At 35.6% G+C, this 26,524-nt stretch overlaps 2 protein-coding genes across 4 annotated transcripts; one reads left to right on the forward strand and one right to left on the reverse strand.

Annotated features, from left to right (window-relative positions):
• Positions 1-1,017: 1,017 nt before the first annotated feature.
• On the reverse strand, positions 1,018-20,581 carry LOC123535724 (uncharacterized). Of its 2 annotated transcripts, none has more exons than XM_053528161.1 (8): positions 20,478-20,581; positions 7,359-8,845; positions 6,444-6,583; positions 5,783-5,950; positions 5,255-5,387; positions 4,270-4,431; positions 3,349-3,534; positions 1,018-2,930 (listed from the first exon to the last, which is right to left on the reverse strand). In XM_053528161.1, exons 2-8 carry the CDS (start codon positions 8,818-8,820, stop codon positions 2,050-2,052), a joined length of 3,132 nt encoding a protein of 1,043 aa, XP_053384136.1. In that variant the 5' UTR covers positions 8,821-8,845; positions 20,478-20,581; the 3' UTR covers positions 1,018-2,049. The 2 variants fall into 2 exon arrangements, with proteins under 2 accessions (XP_053384136.1, XP_053384135.1); XM_053528160.1 differs by lacking the exon at positions 20,478-20,581 and adding an exon at positions 20,063-20,178 and having other exon boundaries at positions 1,019-2,930.
• Positions 20,220-26,524, forward strand: LOC123537621 (uncharacterized). Of its 2 annotated transcripts, none has more exons than XM_045321455.2 (3): positions 20,220-20,367; positions 23,968-24,139; positions 24,785-26,523. In XM_045321455.2, exons 2-3 carry the CDS (start codon positions 23,975-23,977, stop codon positions 25,712-25,714), a joined length of 1,095 nt encoding a protein of 364 aa, XP_045177390.2. In that variant the 5' UTR covers positions 20,220-20,367; positions 23,968-23,974; the 3' UTR covers positions 25,715-26,523. The 2 variants fall into 2 exon arrangements, with proteins under 2 accessions (XP_045177390.2, XP_045177391.2); XM_045321456.2 differs by lacking the exon at positions 20,220-20,367 and adding an exon at positions 20,679-20,767 and having other exon boundaries at positions 24,785-26,524.

Raw genomic sequence — 26,524 nt, forward strand, 5'->3', positions numbered from 1 at the left:
ATTATGGATATATACTGTCTTATCTCTTCAACCTGCTGTTTACTTTAAAAATGACCTTCCCCATAAAGGTCATTTACTTGTTGCTAAGGTGTTCCTATAAACAAAATTTAGGGATGCATGATGTTTAATTATGTGCATCAATATAGCAGCTAATCCTGTAATCATACAAGGTCTGCCAAGTCTTCCATATATTCAATCTGAAATAACCTTTGCCAAACATACTGTTGACTGCCAGAAACAAAAGGCTACTGCTTTGCTGCTTATATCAAAATATTCATTTTTTTTTTGCATAAATCAACATGTGTTTAAACAAGAGCTGTCCGTAAGACAGCCAAGCTCGACTATTCAAAATATTGTCCAAGAAGCAGGAAAATATTACCCAAAAGGTTAAATATCAAAAGAGTTTTAAGTTCAAAAGGGGAATAATTTGACCAAAATGCATATCGTTATGGGACTTGCTGCTATCAACTAGTTTTATAACCCCGAAGGCACATGTGAATTTCAATTCAATATCTGCATTAGTTTTGGAGATAGAAACTTGCATGTAAAACTTTAACCAAATTTTCAAAGTCTAAAAGGGGGCATAATTTGCCCAAAATACATGCCAGAGTTATGGGACTTGATCCAGTGGGGTTTAGTAATTGATCTAGAAAAAAAAAAATAAGTTTCAAATCTATATGCCTTTTAGTAATAGCCGTATGTACTTGCACGCAAAACTTTAACCAGAATTTGCTAAGTCCAAAAGGGACATAATTTGGCCAAAATGAAGGTCAGAGTTATGGGACTTGATGCTATCAACTAGTTTATAACCCCGAAGACACAAGTGAAGTTTCAAATCAATATCTGCATTATTTTTTGGAGATAGTAACTTGCATGTAAAACTTTAACCAAAATTTTCTAAGTCTAAAAGGGGGCATAATTTGCTCAAAAAACATGTCAGAGTTATGGGACTTGACCCAATGAGGTTGGTAATTGATCTAGAAAAAGAAAAAAATAAGTTTCAAATCTATATGCCTTTTAGAATAGCTGTATGTACTTGCACGCAAAACTTTAACCAGAATTGTCTAAGTCCCAAAAGGGGCATAATTTGGCCAAAATGAAGGTCAGAGTTATGGGACTTGCTGCTATCAACTAGATTTATAACCCCGAAGACACATGTGAAGTTTCAAATCAATATCTGCATTAGTTTTGGAGATAGTAACTTGCATGTAAAACTTAACCAAAATTTTCTAAGTCTAAAAGGGGGCATAATTTGCTCAAAATACATGTCAGAGTTATGGGTCTTGACCCAGTGAGGTTGGTAATTGATCTAGAAAAAGAAAAAATAAGTTTCAAATCTATATGCCTTTTAGAAATAGCTGTATGTACTTGCACGCAAAACTTAACCAGAATTTTCTAAGTCCAAAAGGGGGCATAATTTGGCCAAAATGAAAGTCAGAGTTATGGGACTTGCTGCTATCAACTAGTTTTATAACCCGAAAAACACATGTAAAGTTTCAAATCAATATCTGCATTAGTTTTGGAGATAGTAACTTGCATGTAAAACTTTAACCAAAATTTTCTAAGTCCAAAAGGGGGCATAATTTGCTCAAAATACATGTCAGAGTTATGGGACTTGACCCAGAGAGGTTGGTAATTGACCTAGAAAAAGAAAAAATAAGTTTCAAAGCTATATGCCTTTAATTGATGGCTGTATGTACTTGCATGCAAAAACTTAACCAAGGTGTGACGCAGACGCCGACGCCGACGCCAGGGTGAGTAGAATAGCTAGACTATTCTTTGAATAGTCGAGCTAAAAATTATCACCCAATTTCTTAAAGATACCTTTACACACTGTAATAACTTTTTTGATATACTATAAGTGAAAGTAAAGCAAAAAAAAAAACTGCCAATACCACAAATTTATTGCCCATCCAGCCCCCAAAGCCCCCCTCCCCACAAAAATTCACTTTGAATACAACTTATGTTTACATAAATTCACCATTTTTGAGCTGTATGTTTAACATAAAATTGTATTCAAGCAAGAAAATAAAGCTGAATTAATTCTTTTTAGTTTGTATCCATGCTATCTACTATTTGATCTACAACACTCCAGTTAAGATGGGGGAAATTTTCTGCATTATCAATGGCTGGATCTAGGCCATATTCCTTTAAAATTCTGGACAAGTTTCCATTCTGACTTGGACTTCCTTCAAACTTATCTGGAGATGGTAGCACATTAAAGTCTAAAAACTCATCTGCATTTTCACTAAGTCTTGGAGAGTTTTGCAATATTCGTTTTATATCGTTGGCATAAGGAGATAACCCTGAACCTTTCCTGTCTGCCGTGTCAAGAAAACTGCCATCAAACAACCCACTGCCTCTTAATGGGGTAAGGCCTTGAATTGGTGAGGGAAGATCAGCTGTAGAAAGATGCAGCTCTTTCGCTGGAGTTGAGGTTGTTAACAATTGTTCCATATCCTCTGCTTCAGAAGATTTCAATGGTTTCGAAAATATTTCTTTTTCGAGCTTGGATAAGAATTTTGCTACACCTTCATCCTCATCGGAACTTTCGTTTAACAGTGTCCTCACCTTCTGCTGAAGCTTGCGCTTCTTTGAACCAGACGTTTTTGCCTTCCTTTCTTCATTTTTATAAAGCGTTGGCTTTGGTAACCCTGGCTTTACACGAGGTCTTTTTGATTTAGTTCTTTGACCAGTGAATTCGGTTGAGCTGGCTATTTCGCTTGAGCTTGTGACATCAGTTTGATTAATTCTATCACTTTCAACTGACGAGGCAGTTTCACTATTTTGGCAGTTAATCCATGCTTGTTTCACAATGTTCATGGGTTTGTTATAAAAATGTTCTTGTTGTACACTTTTGGTATCACAGAAATGCTCTTGGGGAATGGGACTTGCACCCGACACTTGGATAGAGGCAACAGCTGCTGAGACTGAAAATACAAGAACGAAACTAAAAAACAGACAAGCCATTTCTAAAATATCAACCATAACTTTGCTTTAAAGAAGAATACATAACTCAACATACCAATTCTTTACGTTACTTTGTCTCCTCTCAGAACAAAAACTAATCTAATTTCCAACAACTAGTAATGAATACACACATTTTGATGAATTTTATTTACACTTTATAAATTTCAGCAGCACTTAAAACTGCTATACCTTTTATTAGTCTAGATGATGAATCTTTCAACATCTATGGGGTAAGATGTTCTTCACAGACTCAAGCCTCAAGAGAAAAACCAAGCATTCTCCAGGAAGAGCACTTGAATGACATAAATCAGTAAGGATGTTTAATAAAATAGCTCTATTTTTGACATAAGTATATACAATGTATAAGCTATAGATTACCTTCCGAAATAATGGGACTAGGACAAGCTGACATCTGACCAGATTGGGACAGGTTCAAAAGAACTTGTTGTTGAACTGGGTTAGGACTGGCAGGATTAAATGACTGGTTCACACTTGGGATGGGTATTAGGGCATAAGCCTGTGGGGCCCTGTATGGTGTAGGTCGAGGCAGAATTGGTGGTGGACCTGAAAAAAAATACACTGTGTATAAATCATCAATAGTTATAGGAGTGAGATTTGAAGTTTTAAAAATAATATAGATGCAGTCATCAACTTTTCACATGACTGACACCCATGTAGGAAACATAGCCATTTCATATTTTTGATATGTCAAATGATGATGTTGTTTTCAAGTACAGTAGATGTTGGGCAAATAAACTTTGTAACTAGAGATATTCTATATATAAAATATTTACCTAAGAAACCAAGCAATATGATAAACCTGTAAAATAATCTGTATGTATCACCAGTTTGAGTGTTTACCTTTCTTAGATCCACTAGTCTAGAACTGAATATATTTTTTTATTTGTAGCTTCAAAATAAAATATTCGTACTGGACACAATAGAATTTTCCATCTATTCAAAGCAATTTTCTTACAGTCACTTTGAGGAATTATGCAATTAGTGTGAAATGTCTCAAGAAATCAGTGTAAGGCCTTGCAATTAACTGAAGTTACCTATGAAGTTACATAAGAGACTGAAGTATCTCTTTGAAATCTGTAAAAAAATATTTTCTGTTGAAGCAAATAATCTCAACAGCCTACGTAATTATCTTTCTTCCTGGTGGCAGCATTGTGTTGCATTTGTATTGAATAACATACGTTTTGTTGGCTAACTGGGTGTCCAAAATATTTCATATTATGACTACTGAAAAGGCTTTTTGTAGAAGCATAAGAAGATTTTTCTTGTCAGTGTACATACCTTTCCTCCTAGTGGCAGCATTGTTTGACACTGGTACAGAATGACTGAATGTTTGTGGAGAGACTGCTGCAAGCTGGCCCATGGAGCTGTACATAGGGATGAGGGGTATCTGTGAAGGCAGTGTCGACACTGAACGATGCATGTCAGATGTATTATGGGAACCTAAAATAAGATAAAAAAAACCAAAAAACAATTTTAAATCTTAAATGATATAATTTATCTTTTTAACAATTAAATAACAGTAGCAAAGTATACACATGCACTGTTAGTGTTAACCATATTCCAGAATTCCTCCTTTTCTGCTGATATCAAGGAAAACAATTTTATGAAGGGTGATCCAGCAGTAATGTCTCTGTCCATGGCACAAACATTCAATGGCATCTCGCCTCACATTATACCAGTGTTTGTTTCATAAATAGATTAAGAAAATCAAATCGTCAATAATAAAGTCAATTGAATTAAAGGAGTGTTTAAAGTCACATCAAAACAATTTAGGTCATTTGGCAACTTTTCCCAGTTTCTGATGGTGCCTTATAGGCATTGTTATAGTTATGGTCATTGACTGCTTCCTCAAATAATGAATTCTACGCTCAAACAGGGTTCCGAATTGCCATCTGTAAGGGATGATGGATTCCAAGTCAGCATCCTGGACCACTCTGCCATGCTGGCCCCTTGGAGAGTTTGGCTTAGTATTTCAAAATGCTAAGGGGACAATAATGACATAACCATGTCTTAATTCTGCATTCTAGTCTGTTCTTTTGGCATTCTTCAGCAGTAAATGAAATTCTTACAAACAATGGTTTGTCTAACAACCAGAGAATGTCGAAATCACAAGTAGAAACATTACCTAACAGAAATAACCAATTGTCATTACAAGTCTAATGACTTTTAAAGTACACACATTCTAACATTTAAAGGTGAAAACAGATAAATCTAATAAAATGCATGAAAGAAAGAACAGTTATTTCTATGAAAGAATTCTTACTTGAATGTTTTTCTCTTGGATAGTGTTTCATTTTTGGTTCAACATCTGACTTGATTGTCCAGTAGGATCCATGTCGCTTAGCTGGTTCACGCTCAAATATATTGTAAAGCGATAAATTATGTCGGATGGAGTTCTGAAAAAAAAAAGATGTTTGCATTATTAAGTTTAAACTAAAGTCAAAAGGTCATTACAATATATATTTAATTTTTTAAGTTATTAGTCAGCCGAGATAAAGTGTTTGCTTCCTACATATTTTTATCTATAAAAAAGATTTCTCCTGTCACACAAAAAAGTCATATTTTTTGAAAATTTTAGCACCATGACTGTCCTATGACATTCAAATAGAACAATACTAAAATCTTGGTTTTTTATGCACACATCTTTCCTAATATCTTGTTTAAACTTTTGCTAGTTAATGATATATTTTTTGTTAAACAAGATCTGTCAGAAGAATGAGATCAACTATTCCAAAAGAACTGCACACAGACCTTGATAAAAAAACTGCTACATTATATGACAAAATTTTACCCTCCAGCCTGGCTTGGCAGTAAATTTGTAGTACGGAAATGTTTCCTCTATCCACTTGCAGATTTCCTTCAACATCATTTTACGATCTTCTCGACTGTACAGCGCCATCTGGATCATTGACATATATGAGAAGGGGGGCCGCTTTGTGGCTCCACACTCTTTGCTAATCTGATAGTTAAAAAAGTAGAACTGTTTGAGTGATGAAATACTAACCAGCCTGGGGATCCCCTAATACACTACGCCAAAGCAATTCACTTCATTCCTATATGGACGTGAGTAAATGCTTATATTTTTGCTTGCAACATGCTATTTTATACTGCATCAAGTACACAGTTTAATGAAAGGGAAACTAATGGAGTCTGTCTGAGTTACAGGACTTGACCCAGTGAGGTTGGTAACTGACCTAGAAATAGAAAATAAGTTTCAAAGCTATATGCCTTTAAAAATGATAGCTATATGTACTTGCATGCAAAACTTTAACCAAGATGTGATGCAGACGCTAGGGCGAGTAGAAAAGCTCAGACCTTTCTTTGAATAATCAAGCTAAAAATACTATTTTATTTTGACAGGATTTTCACCTACCGTATCTTGGTCCCTTAACTAAACACAAATTAAATACTCATAAGAAGAAAAAACAAGGCAACAAGAAAACAGTTCATACAGCTTTGATTTCTTCTGGTGTAAGTGTCATCCACTGAATATTCTGCTGCTGGTGAGACTGAATGTGACTGGAAGCTTTCTCCTCATTCAGTTGCATACCCTTCAACCACTGGATATTCGTCAATGACCGATTCAATCCAACTAAATATAAATAATTTAACAGATACTTATTATGAATAGAGCATACATGTAACTTTCAATATTATATGTAGCAGAAATCATAAAATAGATCTTTTTAAATATACTTCTGTATTACTAAAACACTTAAACAAGAATGAAAATGTGAAATATATCTGTGTAACAGATAATACTGCAATTTAAAAAGAGCACCGCCTATGGGTGCTATCGCTCCTCTTGCAAGTGCTGGACAGTAAAGGAAAGATGTACAGTTCAGAATTTCTAAGTACAAAGAGGGCCATAATTATGACAAAATGCAGGTTAGAGTTATGGTTTTTGGCCTACATAGTCACCTAATAATGATAAACAAGTGTGCAAAGTTTCAAAGCTGTAGCTCTAATAGTTTTTGAGAAAAGGCGGACCTAAACAAAAATTTTAACCAGAAAACTTACATTTTCTAAGTACAAAAATGGCCATAATTTTAACAAAATGCAAATTAGAGTTATGGTTCTTGGCCTACACAGTCCCCTAATGATGATTAACAAATGTGCAATGTTTCAAAGCTGTACCTCTTACAGTTTTTGAGAAAAGGTGGACCTCAACAAAAATTGTAACCAACGCCGACGATCAAGTGACGACAATGTTACCGTGTAGATTTTTTTCAAAAAGCAGATGAGCTAAGGTAATAAAAGATTTCTGCTTTCTCTATTTATCAAATTTACAAGTATGATTATACGAAAACTCCATGCTTTTAAAATAAGATTTTTGGAGCATTTCTGGTGTGGATAATCATGTTTACCTTTCTCTACTGGCTCACTAGACTCTGATTCCTGTGAGCTGCACACTGAAGGGTCCAAGGAGTTTGAATCAAAACCCTGATCCAGGTCTTCAATATCACCATCCTCATTCACAGTTATTACAACGCCACCAGATCCATCATGTTTTGATAGTCCAATCATCCCAATACCGGACTGTGATTCTGAATCAACTTCTTTTGTGTCCATAGGGGAGTACTGACTGCCCGACTGTTGATTCTTTTCTGCATCAAAGGAACTCGAAGCATCTGGAGTTTCTAAACTGCTGCTTGCACTTATAAAACCAGAGCTATTGTTCATTGAAGGTGTTTGTACCGCTGGTGAGAAAATGTCACGTTTCTGTTGTGTTGGAGTATTTATGGGGAAAGAATTCTGTCTAGCAAATGGTGATGGTATAATATAAACTGGCCTGTGTGTGGACGATTCTAAACTAACAGGCTGACACCGGCGATCTGATTCTGTTGTGAGAGGTGTAGATGTAAGCGGACCAGTAGACTTAGCACCATTGGCTGGAGATTCTGCAGGACTGATGGGAATGAAGGTGCTTTGTGGAGGTTGTGAGGCGTGTTGCTGGTTAATAGGTGATATGTTACTGAATGTTGGCACAGCTTTTGGATTAGTCTGTGGAAGTATAGTGGTAGGTGTATGCTGAATGCTGCTTGTAGATCGCCCCATAATGGGAACTGCTTCATTTGTGTAAGAAGTCTTTTTAACTCTGCATACACTAGCATCCTGGGTCGAAGTCACCGAAACAGCCTTCTTGACAGCAGACTGACTAGTTTTATTACTTGAGCTGTATGCACTAAACCCCGACTTTGAAACCTGTTCACTAAGTTTAAGAGGTGAAGTCTTCTTAAAGGCATGCTTTTCAACAATTTCCTTCCGAGGCTTTACTGGTGTGGGTATTACATAGGCATTCATTTGAGATTTTTCACAAAAAAAGCTAAGAGAATTAGAATGCGGAGTATTGCCACTAGAGTTGCTCTGTGAAATATCAATCTCTATGGCAGAGTCATGTTCAGACAAACCAGAATCCTGTTGCAAAAACACACTACTTGCTGACTTATTACTGTCATATTCATCATCATTTATATTTGACAAATTAAGCTTTACATCTGATGGAGGGTGAAGCAACTTCTTTCTGCTGACAGCAACTTCTCCACTTGGTGAATCAAAATCCCTTTCTGCTGCTGCAGTGAATAATTTTGAGTTAGCTCTACTGCCCTCAGAACCTCTTGAGGAATATTTTAGTAATGAATGGCCCTTAGAAGACTCTGACTTTAAATAATCTTTACTAAGAATAAGAACATATGTGTTTTTGCTTCCCTCTTGAGATATTTTCTGAATCTGGCCATGGGGTACAGCATCACTTAAAGTAGTCTGACCAGGCTGGGAATCACACCCTAAATTTTCTTCTTCTTTCTCTTGTGTACCAGAGTCAAACATCTTCTCCTTGCTGTTCAAATGACATCTGAAAAAAATATATAGATACATTGATAAAACATACTCAAATCAATTTTAACTCAATTTTAGTATTTTCTGTGGCATAATGGAAACTTTGATCAAAATCTATTAACTATTGTTTGTTAACGAATAAAGGATTATAGTAATATAACATGATTTTTTCTTTTTTTGTAATTTGCAACTGCAATGCTCTCCTAAACTGCTGAATTTGATTTAGTTTTTGAATTAACAGTGACTGACGAGGTCACTGTTCTAATTTTATATTCAATACGACTCCATCAGTGACAAACGGAAGTTTTTGCTTTGCTATTTTAAAGATACGTTTAAATCTTACACAAACACGAGTAGAAGTATACTGTCAAATTTTAGGAGGGGTGAGTGAGTTGGACTTTATGACAAATCGAGGCAAAAAGGTTATTATCGCCGAGAAGAAATTACATTCAGAACGTAAATTGTAAAGCATCACTAAATATGTATATGTAAAAACATAAATTGAAACGCATCTCTAAAATCATATATTCAAAAGGGTCATGATAACCCTTTAACGCTCACCTGTTAAACTTGGCCTTGGAATCATCAAGATAAACATTCTGACCAAGTTTCAAGAAGAAAGCCCTGGGCACAAATGTGGCCTCTACAGTGTTAACAAGCTTTTCCTTTGATCTGAGTGGTGACCTAGTTTTTGACCCCACATGACCCAGTTTCGAACTTGGCCTTGGAATCATAAAGATAAACATTCTTACCAAGTTTCATGAAGACTGGGTCATAAATGTGGCCTCAAGAGTGTTAACAAGCTTTTCCTTTGATTTGACCGGGTGACCTAGTTTTTGGCCCCATATGACCCAGTTTTATATTTAGCACAGGAATCATCATGATAAACATTCGTACTAAGTTTCATGAAGATAGGGTCATAAATGTGGCCTCAAGAGTGTTAACAAGCTTTTCCTTCGATTTGACCTGGTGACCCAGTTTCAAACCTGGCCAAGAGATCATCAAGATAAACATTCTGTGCAAGTTTGTATCAAATCAAAGCAAAAATGAAACCATATGGCTGAAAGGGCCAAAACAGAAAACTTTGCCGCTTTCAGGGACAATAACTCTAGAACCCAAGATGGAATCTAGCCAGTTTTCAAAAAGGAACTGAGATCTGATTGTGACTTAAGTTGTGTGTAAATGTGGTTAAAATCAATTGTAAAATGACACTTCTATTGTGTTCATAATAAACAAATTTTGGCCCTTTAAGGGGCCATAACTCTAGAACCCATGATGGGATCTGGCCAGGTTTCGAAAGGAACCAAGATATTATGCCAATACAAGTTTTGTGCAAGACTGATTAAAATTGATAGCAAAATGTGGTCTCTATCTTGTTCACAAGAAACTGTGGACGGACGATCACAAAAGCTCACCCTGTCACTATGTGACAGGTGAGCTAATAAAACACATATACATATAAAGGTAGCAAACAATAATATTGCAAAATATCTGTCAAAACTTTAATGTTCAGATTTGTGATAAATGCCTATCTGCTTTAAAAAGGATAAAATATTGGCAATTGAAACTTTTTCAAACAATTCTTTAAAAGATTGAACATCATAGTATGTACTGAGCTGTGAAGTAAAGTCAACACAGTCGATTAAAACATGTTTAGCATTAAGTTATGTTTGACAATTAAAGATATGCATTCAGAAATTATTTCAGCTAAAGTAGGTTTTATATCATGAAGTTTATTGAACGAAGCATTGTTCCATGGCAATTGCCATTTAGATAAAAGCAGTGTACGAAATTCAGATTTGAATCCACTTGCCCATTCGGGGTACCAGATAGGAAATTTTCCAAGCCCGACACCAATTTCACTAGCCCGAACTCTAACACCATAAAATACTTAATTTTTGCACCATATAACATATTGTTTTACAGACATCTATGCATGTTTGAAGTAGTAAAAAAATATATATGTTTGCCATGTTTTCGAACAATTTCAACTTTGAATACTCCAGTCCAGATCAGCATCGCTAGTCTAAAATCATCAGACATGTCACTCCTTCAGTCAGGGGTGTAACTGTTTTAAGTTATGTAACCTATTTCAGTTACTTTTTCAAGCATTTTATAACCTGTATTAGTTATAAAATATAGTAAACTCAGGTAAGTTATTCAAAAAAAGTCTTTTTGCTGTTTTCACAAAGTGACCTTTAAAGTGAAATTAGTAGCAAACTGAGGTTAATCAAATTCTCTTTTAGTCTGAGCATGACCTGATAAGCATAATGGGATAATAATGAGATATTAAGAGTTTGTTTTATGCGTAAAACTTTATCAGCCTTGCGTAAAATTTTTTACTGCATACAATGTAGCTGGAAAGATAAAAGGTCAAGGATTCAGGAAATAATTGCATTAGTCACATTCAAAATGAGGAATTGGCACAGGAGGACTTTGTAATATTTTATAATAACTGAAACAAGTTATGAAAGTTAAACCAATAACTCAAATGGGTTATAAACTGCGATTACTTGAAACAGTTACACCCCTGACTGTCCTTGCCAAACAAAATCTAACCTCAAACGCCCGATATTTTAGGATCCGCACTTGCCAATTACTGCCACTCGGACTGTTGACAATTTGCAAGATGTCGAAATGAGTGCTGAATACACAAACATACACACGCTGATAGCATAATTTAAGCTCTGCCTACTTCAGGTACTTGTGAGATTTCCGCGAGAAGTGTGAAAGCTAATCAAACTAGAAAATGCTTTTGTAAAAAAGCGCATGTCTCCCAAAATGCAAAGTCCTATAGGCAAGAAGTCAATAGGGGTCAGGAGCGAAAGTCAAAGAGACACTGATGGTTGGCTGCAATAGGGATCATCTACTTGGCATGTCCAGTCATCCCGCTAAATTTCAACACTCCTGGCCTAGTGGTTCTCAAGTCACTGTTCAGGCTCCTGTGACCTTGACCTTTGATCAAGTGACCTCAAAATAAATAGGGGTCATCTACTCTGAATGTCCAATCATCCTATTAAGTTTCAACATTGTAGGTCAAGTGGTTCTCAAGTTATTTCAAAAAAATTATTTTACATGAACAGGCCACTGTGCCCTTGACCTTTAATTGACTGACTCCAAAATCAATAGGGGTCTTCTACTCTGCATGTTCAATCATCCTATAGATGAACTTTCATCATTCTGGGTCAAGTGGTTCTCAAGTTATTGATCGGAACTGGTTATCAATGCATGGGTGAAAGTATGGAATATTGAAAATCCTGAAAAATTTGCTGGGGGCTTGGGGGCCACTTGGGCCCCCACTGGGTCCAGGGCAAAGCCCTGGTAGGGGGGCCAGGGGGGCAAAGCCCCCCGGAGGCTTCTGAGAATTAGTGATTTTGAACGCTTACAACAGCCCTATTCTACCCTTATATGTGTGCCAAAAATTTACTTATTATATTGCACAAAATGCGCGATTTTCAAGGACTTGTTTCAACAATATACCCTCAACATATTTTTGTAAGATTCAGACTGAAACTACCTGAAAATTCTAGCAACATTTTTGTTTTTTCATGCCACCATATTTTAATGTTTTGGCACAACATTCACAAAATGCAGACCCTGCAATATCCGGTTTTCGTAGCCAAAGACCCCATCGATCACCATCAGTGTCACATTCAGATAGCCAAGCCCATCTCCATTTGTTACCATGTTTGCTTTCTAAGTCCTAAGTATTGTACGCTGGCGGTAAAAACATTATTTTTCACGCACTAACCCGTGCAGCCCTAATTACGGCGTGTTAATCCCCGAAAGAAATCTTGATCTTCCTCCTGTTCCTCCTGGAAAGATTGATACTTTGGAGATAAAAAGCGTGCAAACCGTAGAAATCAAGACATGCGTGTGAAAGTCCGTGCAAACTTGACGCGGCAACTTTTAGCGCACGTGAAAGTCATGAAAAAGTGAGTGAATAGTTATTAACGGTCGTCTAAAATGATGTTTTAAAACAACAGTGAAGTAAATTTCGGTACGTAACGCGATCGAGTAATCGTCACTGCAATATTTTTTTATAAAAGTGACTTTTCCGTGGTTGACGCTTGTTTTATAATTGGAACTCTTTACAAGGTGTGTATAATAAAATCCAGACATCACGAAAGTTGCCAAAAAATGGCCGGAACATTCGGTCCTGCACTGTCGGGACGAACATTAAATATGAAACAAACAGGAATCTTGCTTCCTTTTATCAGTATGCAGCTGTTAATTATTTTTCTTGTATCCTATCTGATCTAGATTGCTTTGGATTCGAAAATCCCGAAAAATAATTATCAACCCACCCCTGTTTCAAAGCGGAAAAAAACATTAACAATTATCGGTAAATATTCTGTTGATAAATAAAGTACTGGCCTTGTTTTCGTCATCAGTTAAAACCCCCTTAAAGAGCTAAAAGAAGTGTGTCGGTATCATGGCATCTGAAGTGGAGATCAAAGTTGCCCGATGATTGTCATGGCATTACGTCATGTTTTCACGCCATGTGACACATCACTGTCTGATCGTACCGCCTCGGTTCTTTAAAACAGTAAAAAAAGTATCTTCTTTAATTTTTTTAAAAGCGAATGTGCAATATCCCATATGAACTGACAGGTAAATGTGTCAAACGATAAGTGACCTATTTGCCCTAAAATTTTTTACATTATTGTTTGAGAAGAATATCTCACATAGTGTCGTGTCAAAAATACATCTACAAATATTCATTTACTTATCAAACTTATTTAAAACCACAGCGACATCATACTGCTTTATTTTAAAACCATATTTCTATTTACGTTCACGAGGTCCACATAACCTATTCTGCCGCATTACACAGAAATCTGTTTGCCAAAATTTTTATCATGTATTGAAATAGCTGCCGCTTTTTTATATTTAAGATTTTTTTAATTCTGTTTTTTTTTGTACTTTCTTGTCAAAAGTCTGAATTTTATGACCATAGAATGTAGTATTTATTTACTTTTAGAAATAAATAAATATTTAAGATCGCGCTGTTTGAAATTTTACAAATAAATGTATGAAAATTCGATCGTTTTTATAGACTTTTGCCTACATTTCTGTCGATATCTTATTAAAATCGTTATAGAATTCAAACTGTATTACTTCTCAAGCGGTGTTGAAAATTTGAAGCGATTATATTAAAAAATGAATGCACTAAGCGCGTTTTTTGTGTACGTGTCGATAAACAAAAGTAACGGCGATCTAGCCTAAATTAGATATTATTATTACGATAGGTCGCATGTGTTCGTGGAATGGAAAATTACTGGTATGACGTTTTGATATCTTTACGATTTGCAGGTAAATTCCAGTCAATCCAGGTTATTTTTAGGGATGTAATTTCTGCATTTGGTAAAGTTACGAGGTAAAATCCACGCGTCCAATCAGATGAGCATACAGAGAGGTCCACTCGTCCCTATCCAGACTTTAACCCACCAATACTCGTATAAGACATAACTCGCAATATACGAGGCGGCTACATGTGCATGCAAGAAATCGAGAAATGCATGCTGCAGACAAAAGTCCGTGCAAATTCTGACGCGCGGGAACTTTTCGGCGCATGTAAAATTTATGAAAAACGTAACAGTTGTTTTCACTGAAGTACAGCGCCTATGCGGGCCAATCAAAATTGTCGTTACATATTGACGATATGCGAGATGCGTTGCAAACGGCAAATGTGATAAACAGAGTCGATTGTGTTTGTCGCCGATCGACTGATTTTTCAAGCTTTGTTGATTGATGACACAATACCAACACCCCCCCCCCCACCCCTGAATTTCAACCCGGATTTAGACGATTTGGAAAAACGATCCCGGCCGAGATGGAAAATCCGGAACTTCCGGAGTATTCCGGAAAACTTTCACCCATGGTCAATGTTCAGGCCCCTGTGACCTTGACCTTTAACGGAGTGACCCCAAAAACAATAGGGGTCATTTACTCTGTATGAACAATCATCCTATGAAGTTTCAACATTCTGGGTTGAGAGGTTCTCAAGTTATTGATTGGAAATGGTTTTCCATGTTCAGGCCCCTGTGGCCTTGACCTTAATAGAGTGACCCCAAATAGTTAGGGGTCATCTACTCTGCATGACCAATCATCCTATTAAGTTTCAACATTCTGGGTCAAGTGGTTCTCAAGTTACTGACCGGAAATGTTTTCAATGTTCAGGCCCCTGTGACCTTGACCTTTAATGGAGTGACCCCAAAATCGATAGGGGTCATCTACTTTGCATGTACAATCATCCTATGAAGTTTCAACATTCTGGTTAAAGTGGTTCTCCAGTTATTGATCGGAAATGGTTTTCAATGTTCAGGCACCTGTGACCTTGACCTTTGATGGAGTGACCCCAAAATCAATAGGGGTCATCTACTTTGAATGTACAATCATCCTATGAAGTTTCAACATTCTGGTTAAAGTGGTTCTCCAGTTATTGATCGGAAATGGTTTTCCATGTTCAGGCACCTGTGACCTTGACCTTTGATGGAGTGACCCCAAAATCAATAGGGGTCATCTACTCTTCATGATCAATCATCCTATGAAGTTTCAACATTCTGGGTCAAGTGGTTCTCTAGTTATTGATCGGAAATGGTTTTCGATCTTCAGGCCCCTGTGACCTTGACCTTTGACGGAGTGACCCCAAAATCATTAGGGGTCATCTACTCTTCATGATCAATCATCCTATGAAGTTTCAACATTCTGGGTCAAGTGGTTCTCTAGTTATTGATCGGAAATTGTTTTCAATGTTCAGGCCCCTTTGACCTTGACCTTTGATGGAGTGACCCCAAAATCAATAGGGATCATCTACTCTGTATGAACAATCATCCTATGAAGTTTCAACATTCTGGGTCAAGTGGTTCTCTAGTTATTGATCAGAAATGGTTTTCAATGTTCAGGCCCCTGTGACCTTGACCTTTGACGGAGTGACCCCAAAATCAATAGGGGTCATCTACTCTTCATGACCAATCATCCTATGAAGTTTCAACATTCTGGGTCAAGTGGTTCTCTAGTTATTAATCGGAAATGGTTTTAAATGTTCAGGCCCCTGTGACCTTGACCTTTGACGGAGTGACCCCAAAATCAATAGGGGTCATCTACTCTTCATGACCAATCATCCTATGAAGTTTCAACATTCTGGGTCAAGTGGTTCTCTAGTTATTGATCGGAAATGGTTTTCAATGTTCAGGCCCCTGTGACCTTGACCTTTGACGGAGTGACCCCAAAAACAATAGGGGTCGTCTACTCCAGCAGCCCTACAACTCTATGAAGTTTGAAGGTTCTAGGTCAAATGGTTCTCCAGTTATTGCTCGGAAATGAAGTGTGACGTACGTACGTACGGACGGACAGGGCAAAAACAATATGTCTCCTGGGGGAGACATAATTATCCGTTACACTAGAGGTGATTGTATTCAGCCAATTAGCGCTGTGGTTGCGTCTTTGACACTGCGTTTGATTGTCAACACATGCGATTGCAAAAAAACAACATTCATAATTCAATAAGCGTTCTTCAATCTGGACGATGCGTGATGCATTCTTGAACAATAAACGTTTATTAATGGAGATCATAATTTATGAAATCAAGATGCTATACTCGTTTAATTAGCATGTTTTTTTAAAATTTAATCACATTATGAAAATTCGGTACTCGGTAGCCTGGTCGGGCTTGTATCTGCGGAAAATCGGTAGCCCAAGCTGAAATTCTGTAGCCATAGGCTATCTAACTACCATGAATTTCGAACACTGTAAAAGTATTTATTTATATTTGGTTTAAAATCAGCTAGTATATGGTAATTTCTAGGGCTGTCATTGATTGGGTCTTAGGCATATCGATGATACCGATATATCAGAAGACAAATATCGACGATACATCGATTATTAAGTTAGATTAACAATCTTTTTGTTCGTATGCATACAATATACCTTCCTGTAAATGCTATTTTTAGTTTAATTGCCTACTTTTCATATTACTGTTTGATTGTGTTGTATTTGTATATATGAAATAAAAGAAATGAATAAAAATTAATGAAATCTTTCGTTTTTATTTTGCCTTCACTTCTCTTTTACATTTATCCAAATTTACAACTTGTGAACTTAATAGTTTTTGAGTGTCTGAGTGTTTATCTGGATAGTTTTTTCTCTCTGTAAAATATCGATTTTTGAAAATGGGAATCGATAATCGATCGACAAAAAAATATCGTTGATACATCGATATCGTTTCTATCGATGACAGCCCTAGTAATTTCAAATTAGACTTTGCTAATGAAAGGGATTTCTTGGCTGCTGTATCAGCATCCTCATTACCATTTATAATACCAACATGACTTGGAATCCAACAATATATGCAAAGAAGTATAAAATACACAGAATGGCAACTGGCTGTAATCTCGCGTGAGCTCGTGTCATAGCGTGATTCGGCGTTATCTTACTAAAAACAAACATCGGCGAGCATGGAGCTACAACGTGTACCTTTAAAACTACATTTAAAATACACGTTAGCTTCTAAAACAAAATTAGTTTAATGTGAAATGGTACACGTTTTTTTTTTTGCCATCGAAAGAAGCGTGGTCATACGGTGATAATTATTTTACCGATGAATAATTGCTTTCGCAAACAAAATGGCGCGTGGAGAAAGCGCCACTTCAGGTAAACGAGATCTCGTTTTTTTGTCACGGGAGGTTGGCGAGATTTGCTCTATATGCCTTTCAAGTTGCCAATCTATTTATTTTTTATAGCTCTTTGATATATGGTAGACTTTTTGAACTTCAATTAGATATAGTGCATTTAACATGAACCCTCAGCCTGCGAATATTTTGAATGAAAGGATTTTTCATATTTCGGTAATGAACAGACTGTAAAACTGAGTTAGTCGGAAAAGATAATAAACCAAAATCAATAGGGGTCATCTACTCTTCATGACCAATCATCCTATGAAGTTTCAACATTCTGGGTCAAGTGGTTCTCTAGTTATTGATCGGAAATGGTTTTCAATGTTCAGGCCCCTGTGACTTTGACCTTTGACAGAGTGACCCCAAAAACAATAGGGGTCGTCTACTCCAGCAGCCCTACAACTCTATGAAGTTTGAAGGTTCTAGGTCAAATGGTTCTCCAGTTATTGCTCGGAAATGAAGTGTGACGTACGTACGTACGGACGGACAGGGCAAAAACAATATGTCTCCTGGGGGAGACATAATTATCCGTTACACTAGAGGTGATTGTATTCAGCCAATTAGTGCTGTGGTTGCGTCTTTGACACTGCGTTTGATTGTCAACACATGCGATTGCAAAAAAACAACATTCATAATTCAATAAGCGTTCTTCAATCTGGACGATGCGTGATGCATTCTTGAACAATAAACGTTTATTAATGGAGATCATAATTTATGAAATCAAGATGCTATACTCGTTTAATTAGCATGTTTTTTTAAAATTTAATCACATTATGAAAATTCGGTACTCGGTAGCCTGGTCGGGCTTGTATCTGCGGAAAAATCGGTAGCCCGAGCTGAAATTCTGTAGCCATAGGCTATCTAACTACCATGAATTTCGAACACTGTAAAAGTATTTATTTATATTTGGTTAAAATCAGCTAGTATATGGTAATTTCTAGGGCTGTCATTGATTGGGTCTTAGGCATGTCGATGATACCGATATATCAGAAGACAAATATCGACGATACATCGATTATTAAGTTAGATTAACAATCTTTTTGTTCGTATGCATACAATATACCTTCCTGTAAATGCTATTTTTAGTTTAATTGCCTACTTTTCATATTACTGTTTGATTGTGTTGTATTTGTATATATGAAATAAAAGAAATGAATAAAAATTAATGAAATCTTTCGTTTTTATTTTGCCTTCACTTCTCTTTTACATTTATCCAAATTTACAACTTGTGAACTTAATAGTTTTTGAGTGTCTGAGTGTTTATCTGGATAGTTTTTTCTCTCTGTAAAATATCGATTTTTGAAAATGGGAATCGATAATCGATCGACAAAAAAATATCGTTGATACATCGATATCGTTTCTATCGATGACAGCCCTAGTAATTTCAAATTAGACTTTGCTAATGAAAGGGATTTCTTGGCTGCTGTATCAGCATCCTCATTACCATTTATAATACCAACATGACTTGGAATCCAACAATATATGCAAAGAAGTATAAAATACACAGAATGGCAACTGGCTGTAATCTCGCGTGAGCTCGTGTCATAGCGTGATTCAGCGTTATCTTACTAAAAACAAACATCGGCGAGCATGGAGCTACAACGTGTACCTTTAAAACTACATTTAAAATACACGTTAGCTTGTAAAACAAAATTAGTTTAATGTGAAATGGTACACGTTTTTTTTTTGCCATCGAAAGAAGCGTGGTCATACGGTGATAATTATTTTACCGATGAATAATTGCTTTCGCAAACAAAATGGCGCGTGGAGAAAGCGCCACTTCAGGTAAACGAGATCTCGTTTTTTTGTCACGGGAGGTTGGCGAGATTTGCTCTATATGCCTTTCAAGTTGCCAATCTATTTATTTTTTATAGCTCTTTGATATATGGTAGACTTTTTGAACTTCAATTAGATATAGTGCATTTAACATGAACCCTCAGCCTGCGAATATTTTGAATGAAAGGATTTTTCATATTTCGGTAATGAACAGTCTGTAAAACTGAGTTAGTCGGAAAAGATAATAAACTTTTTTCTATATTCTGATACAAAATTTAGGGCTAAATCAATACAGTAGCTTTTGCCTCGGCTGAAAAAAAAATGCGATATCTGGCAAACAATAATTTTGAATGAAGGTGGCTGACGGCAGCACACCAAACCTTTAAATCATCTTTCGAAATGTCTGTAAATTGTGAAATAATCCTTGTAAGTTGATTTGATTTCATTATATTTGGATTTGAATACTTCAGGGTTAGTTTCAGACTTTTTAAAGGCAGTTTTCACATCAAAAAGAACTGTTTGTAAATTTAGAATGGGTGTTTCAATAACAATTAAAGTTTTTACAGTAGCAAACTGATAATTTAACTGTACTGCTAATATATGTGACTTCTGGGGCCTGAAAAATATAACCTAGTTAAATTCATAATTTCAGGCCAGGCCAAACGAGAAAAGAAAACAGTTGTGGCTTTGCCGTAAAATCATGGAAAATGGATAAAACAGCTATCTCAGAAAATTAAGAAGCACAAAAGCGGATGATTAATCAATTAAAATTATTTTACCAGAGTATAAATAGGATTATACGTGTGATTCAAATTATTTTTGGCATGCCTGAACGAGATTGTCAACCATTTTTAAATTTCGAACCCTCCACGGAATAAACCAATCGTTTTTCGCGATTCAAATCACGTGGTGATGCGCGAGAACTGCAGCCGAACTTCATATGTATTCTGAAATATCATTGGTAATTCTCAAATAAATAACCAATCGGACAGTTCGTTTTATGTTAATAGGTAGTTTACAAATGGCTGCCACCAGGCATTAGATGTCAAAAATATGTTCAGACTTGTTTTAGCTAAAGCGGCAGGTAATTTAATGTGAATCAGTGCTCTTTTTCAATAATTACGATAAAGTCAATTTTAACATTTAATTACAGTTTGTTTATAATCAAATAACGCCGGAAAAATTAAAAAATACCTGTAGATTTGCAAAATAGATTGCCAAAACCGACTAAAACGTGTATTTCTTTGACATTTATTGCCATAATTTAAAATCCAACTGTAAGATTATTCCACTTGTTTTTCATGGTACATTTGTCAATCTAAAAATAACCTTATTGGAAATTGAATAGCTATCAGCCTTGGATACACAACATTATCATGTTAAAAATAGCACAAGTCGAAAGATCATTCATTGAATGTTATAGATGAAGTACTGATATTCATATAGAGATCTTAATGGTTATTTTTGTACAATGTGCATCTAGGGTTAGCATAATTTGCTTCTTATGAGTTTAGCTAAAGAAGTAAGAATGAAATATTCTTATAGCTCTTTGGTCCAGCCCACTTGCACTGGATGAGTCCTAATTGTAGAGCACCTTGTTATAGCAGGTCAGTCATGGCTGATTGATGTATATGCCTTGGTGCATACATATATCAGTGAACTCCTCCATCTGATTTGTCATGATTAGAACTAGAGATGAATTAAGCATTTTTAGCTCGACTATTCAAAGAATAAGTAGAGCTATCCTACTCACCACGGCGTCGGCATCACACCCTGGTTAAGTTTTTCGTACCAGTCCACATTTTGACAAAGTCTTTTGAGATAAAGCTTTGAAACTTTCAACACTTGTTTACCATCACCATGTCCAGTTGTAGGCAAGAGTACATAACTCCATCAAGCATTTTGGTTGAATTATGGCCCCTTTTTGACTTAGAAATCTTGGTTAAGTTTTTCGTACCAGTCTACATTTTGACAAAGTCTTTTGAGATAGAGCTTTGAAACTTTCAACACTTGTTTACCATCACCATGTCCAGTTGTAGGCAAGAGAACATAACTCCATCAAGCATTTTGGCTGAATTATGGCCCCTTTTGACATAAAAATCTTGGTTAAGTTTTTCGTACCAGTTTATATTTTGTGTAAAGTGTTTGACATATGGCTTTGAAACTTTTATAACTTGTTCAGTATAATAGTCTCTATCAATAGGCAAGAGTACACAACTCTGTCATCTTTTTTGGCTGAATTATGGCCCTTTTTGAACTTGGTAATTGGTTCAGTTTTGTATATGTCCATGTTTTGTCAAGACTATTTAACATATGGCTTTTAAACTTTAAACACTTGTTTATCATTATGATTTCCATCTGTAGGCAAGAGTACATAACTCTGACAACTATTTTGGCTGAATTATGGCCCTTTTTGGACTTTGAAATTTGTTCAGTTTTTCTTACAAGTCAGCATTTTGTCAAAACTATTTGAACTGTGGCTTTGAAACTTTTAACACTAGTTTATCAACATGATTTCCATCTGTAGGCAAGAGTACATAACTCTGTCAACTATTTTGACTTAATTATGGCCTTTTTTGACTTGGAAATTAGTTAAATTTTTCATACAAGTCCATATTTTGTCTAATATGATTATAACTTAACATATTTGCCATCATGGTCACACATTGCCATTTAGTGCAAGACTAATCGAAATCCACAAATACAGGAACATTTTTTGTTAAATCTATTTTTTTTTTGTCTGAAAATCTATGGAAATATTTTGACCTCATTCTTCAATCAATTCTTCGAATAGTCGAGCGCGCTGTCATCTGACAGCTCTTTTTGTTAATATTTAGCAGAAATGTTTGCCTTAATTATACACCCCTACACAATATCAAGTCAAAACACCCCCATTTGGGCAAAATGTCATTTAGTTTAGAATTTGGTCAAAACACTCCCTTTAAAATACCCCCTATTATGTTTTTATATCTTTCATTTTTTTTTAATTCTATTTTTTAATATTTTGTATTACCTAGGAAAATACTTTAAGATCATTTATTACTCAAAATCAATTTTATCAACACCTAAATTAATTTAATCAACACCTTTAAACTATACAGAGGTGTGCATTAATTTTGCTGTATATTAGGCTATATACTAGTACAAGGTGTCATAAACCCATTTATCACCAATAATAGGGTGTTAACATTTGAAAGAGGATTATGCTTTTCTCAGCACAATCAACATTTGTTGCAAATTTAATTACAAATTTATTATCAATATTAATTAAGTATAAAACATCTTACATCAAGAGAGAGCCTGAAGATCCATTTCTGTGTTACTGAATGTGATGTTATCTTTCTTGATCAGTATTAATAATGTAATATTATTTTATTCTCTAGTCATTTTAATTATGCATACTGAGTCTACTTTTACTCCCATTTTAAACCTAAATCTTGACAAAGGATTTAAATTTTTTTATAACTTTGGGCATGTAAATTTTACCCATGGACCCCATTGGAAATAAGCTTTTAGGGACATAGTTCATTTTTTTTTTTTAACTTTTAGTAGTCATTTCCCTTTTGATTTTTCCAGGGGGTAGGTGCGGGAAGGGGTGGAAATTTTTGTTTCTCAGGGTCAACATAGAGCGAATTTCGAGCGTTTTAGAGTAAGAAAAACAAGAATCTGAATCCCATCAAAAATGTAATCATCACTTCGAAAATTAGAAATCCAATATTATTTTACAAATTTTCCCATGATATGGAAACAAGCATTGTTGGGGTATGGATGAACAAGGATGAAAAATTCATTATTGGCCTTGACTAAGTTTATGCCCCCTGCCAAAGACTCGCCAACTTCTAAACACAGGCCCCATCTAACGGTATCCTTATGGTATAGCATATATAGTAAGAAAAAACTATATATACCAAACCATAAGGATACTGGTAGATGGGGCCTTTGGTTTGTATTGTTTACTATGTCATAAAATAAATGATAATAAATTTGTTTATAGCCAACATAATAATACAATTTACAGTGAGAAAATAACATTATTTTAACAATTTCAAAGGAGTAAACACTCCAGGGGATACAATTTTGGCTCACATGTACTAAAACTTTGTCAGAATGTTTGGGTTTTTTTTTAATTTGGTCATCTAGGATAAAAAGCTAAGTCACCAGGTCAAATTATAAAAATGTCCTGTTATAACTCTGGAGGCAATATTTTCTACCTGATCTATATGCATATATGAAACCTGGTCAGATTGTTTGTCTTAATGAAGTCCAGAATGATCAAGATTTATATAGATAATCGAGTTGGATCACTTTTCAAACAAACCTTGTTACCGGTAGTTATTACACTCCTGAGGCATCTTTTTCTGCCAGAACTTTGTCAGAATGATTGTATTTTTGAAAGCTAGTTTGAAGAAGTAAGAAGTAAGTCAGGTAAGAAATACAGGGCCTTCATGTCCCTCTTTTTTCAAAAATGTTTAAGCTAATGTCATGTGTCCACAGGTGTAGGACTTGACATTGTTTCTGTTTGGACAGAAAAGCTCCAGTTATGATGTAGTACAATCCAGGGCCTCATGTATGTGACAGTGTAGTTTTGAAACAATTTGTACTCAGCGATATAATGAAGCTTAATTTTGATTAGTTACTTAGAATTTAGACTACATTATTTCATTCAGAAATATTTGTATTTCAGACTGAAGATGCCAAGGAGGAAAAAGAAGTCTTCTCTTGCACGCAAACCATCTCTGGTGTTCACAGAAAGTCCAGTACATGTTCAAAACAATGTGCCATCTCCTGTGCTGTGTGCAAGACATCCACCCACAGCTTCCTCCGTTCCTGTGGATGAGCTGCACCATCTTCCTTGGGTAATATTAATCTTTATATTTAAAAACGTTTAGTTTGTATGAAAAGGAGCTGGTGCAGTTGAACTTAATTAACCTTTAGCCTGCTAAATTTCTAAAACCTTTAGCCTGCTAAATTCCTAAGATGGACTGGGCCATCATTCAATTTGGGCAGTACCACATATTATTCAAAGGGGTGTTCACTGAAAATATATTGACTGAATATTATAGTGAACAGTGCAGATGGTGACCATGACCAGCCTGCACGGATGATCTTGGTCTGCACTGGTTGCAAAGGCAGGATCATTTGCCACCAACAGGCTAAAGGTTAAAGCTATTTCATACACATCACCAGAATTTGCAAATTCATATCAACTGAATGCATCTAGGCTGAGGAATTTAGAGGATAAGGGACAAAAGTCAGCTGTCGTTGATCGTCATACACAATGCAACTTTCTCGGTATGATAAAAAATGCCTATACAGTGTTTTGAAAATATCAGTAACTTATTCGTCATCAAGAAAAAAATAAGTGGACGAGTTTGTTTAATGTGACTATCTAAGATTAATAAAGTTTTGTTTCATTTGACATAGACTTGTATAGAAACGTATTTGTAATTTTAGTTACATTGCTGTGAAATTAAACTGACAATATTTTCATTATCTTTCAGGTTTCTCCACAGTTCCGAAATGTCAGACATTCTGGCGGACAAAGTAGACGTAGACTAACCAGGCAAAGACGACATAGTATCGCAGGTCATAAAAGTATTGCAGCTTCTCACATAGACAATAAAGAAAATTTAACAAGTAGTACGCGAAACAAACTTAGGAAATTTAATTCGCTAAAGTTTGTAGGTGACAAGACAAATATTCCAAGTATAATTGAAGACATGGAAGTGTCTATTGATGAGGAGACAGAAACAGATAATGAAAATGAGGCTGGTTTTAATGAAATTAAGGAGAAAGGAAGTCCCTGTGATGACAACTCTGAAAACAATAAATGGATAAATGAACTTGGAATTCAAGGAAGATACTCTGAGATAGAGTTCGGAAAGATATGCCGTAGAGGTAGAAAGGTGATTCAGGGAGAAACTGATGATCCTCTCACTATCAAGACTGAGAAAGATGGTAGTGTATTGACTGATGTTGATGCTATGTCTGTGGAACTTCAGGAAAGTGCTACTGAAGAAATAACAACAAACTTAAATAATACACAAAGAAGATATCCAGTTAAGGAAAAGCCACCAATTAAAAGATTATTTGCCAGTCAGCTTCTTAGTAAAGATGACAAATGTGACAAAGAAAGTTCAGGATGTGTTAATGATATTAAACAAATGGGGAAAATGGTTGAATTAGATAATAATTCATTAACTATACCAGAGAGTGATAAAAGTGATACAGATTCTGTTCAATCACCTCATGTAAGGCGGTCTGAAAGAATACGAGAACTCAGGAAAATGTTACTGAGCTTGGATTCTCCATGTAGTGTCAGAAAACTAACTTGTGAAAAAATAGTGTTGGCCCCTAACACTCCTGAAAACGAATATGGCTGGAGCAAACGGAAACGACAGTTAATTAGATATATCAAGAAAAAATCATGAAAATTTTTCTAAAAATATAGTTTCGAATGCAGTCATGTTTATGGTTCGAATTATGCATACATACAGAAATAAGTTTCCAAAGCAAAGTACAGTGCAGCTTGTCTGTTTAAAGCAAACACCACCAGGTAGACCAAAATATGCTTTTTGTGCAGAGGTTGTTGCTGTGGGCACATATTTATCAATGTTAAAAAGTCAGAAACTGTGACTTAGACATAAAAAGGCTAAATTTTCATTTTGCTCAGTTGTTAAATTAGCATATAATTATTGTAATGAAACAACAGACAGCACAGCAAATTCAGTATAATTTGCTGTAAACAAACTTATGACAAACTGAATAACATTTGCCATTCTTAAGTCAAAAGTTTCAGACATTACTTTAATATTATCAACTTATTGATGAAATTAACTTCCTGTAATTGGAATGTAAATAGGTGGCATTGTAGCACTTGAAACATTGTGTAAAGGTTTTTGCTCCTTGAAGGTATTTTTGGTTTCACTATCATCCGAAAAATAGTGAGAGCTATTGTGTTCACTTTGGCTTCAGTATCGGCTTCAGCGTCACACCTTGGTTAGAACTTTACAAGGCTTCCTAGTCATTAAAGCTTCTGAAATAAAGTTACACAACTCTTGGGGCGTTGTTTGCCTTAGAAGATATCAAATAGTGGAGAGTGGTGTCGTAATGTACGTATAGCTGTTGTTGATGAAGTCATACTGCATAAACTAAAATTAAATTGAATGTCAATTTATTTGAATACATGTATAGAAATTGTCTTTGAATAAAGGATAAAATATGAACAAAATTGAAATGTT

The sequence above is a fragment of the Mercenaria mercenaria genome, chromosome 17 (assembly GCF_021730395.1).
Source record: "Mercenaria mercenaria strain notata chromosome 17, MADL_Memer_1, whole genome shotgun sequence".
NCBI classification, from domain to species: Eukaryota; Metazoa; Mollusca; class Bivalvia; order Venerida; family Veneridae; genus Mercenaria; species Mercenaria mercenaria.

What these genes read in the sequence shown, in the direction of transcription:
- LOC123535724 (XM_053528161.1), bottom strand. Translation starts at nt 8,820, where the DNA reads ATGTTTGACTCTGGTACACAAGAGAAAGAAGAAGAAAATTTAGGGTGT. An exon ending in TCCAAGAGAAAAACATTCAA is followed by an intron (nt 4,432 to 5,254) that starts GTAAGAATTCTT and finishes ATCTTATTTTAG; the next exon opens with GTTCCCATAATACATCTGAC. An exon ending in TAGTCCCATTATTTCGGAAG is followed by an intron (nt 2,931 to 3,348) that starts GTAATCTATAGC and finishes TTGTATTTTCAG; the next exon opens with TCTCAGCAGCTGTTGCCTCT.
- LOC123537621 (XM_045321455.2), top strand. Translation starts at nt 23,975, where the DNA reads ATGCCAAGGAGGAAAAAGAAGTCTTCTCTTGCACGCAAACCATCTCTG. An exon ending in AGCTGCACCATCTTCCTTGG is followed by an intron (nt 24,140 to 24,784) that starts GTAATATTAATC and finishes ATTATCTTTCAG; the next exon opens with GTTTCTCCACAGTTCCGAAA.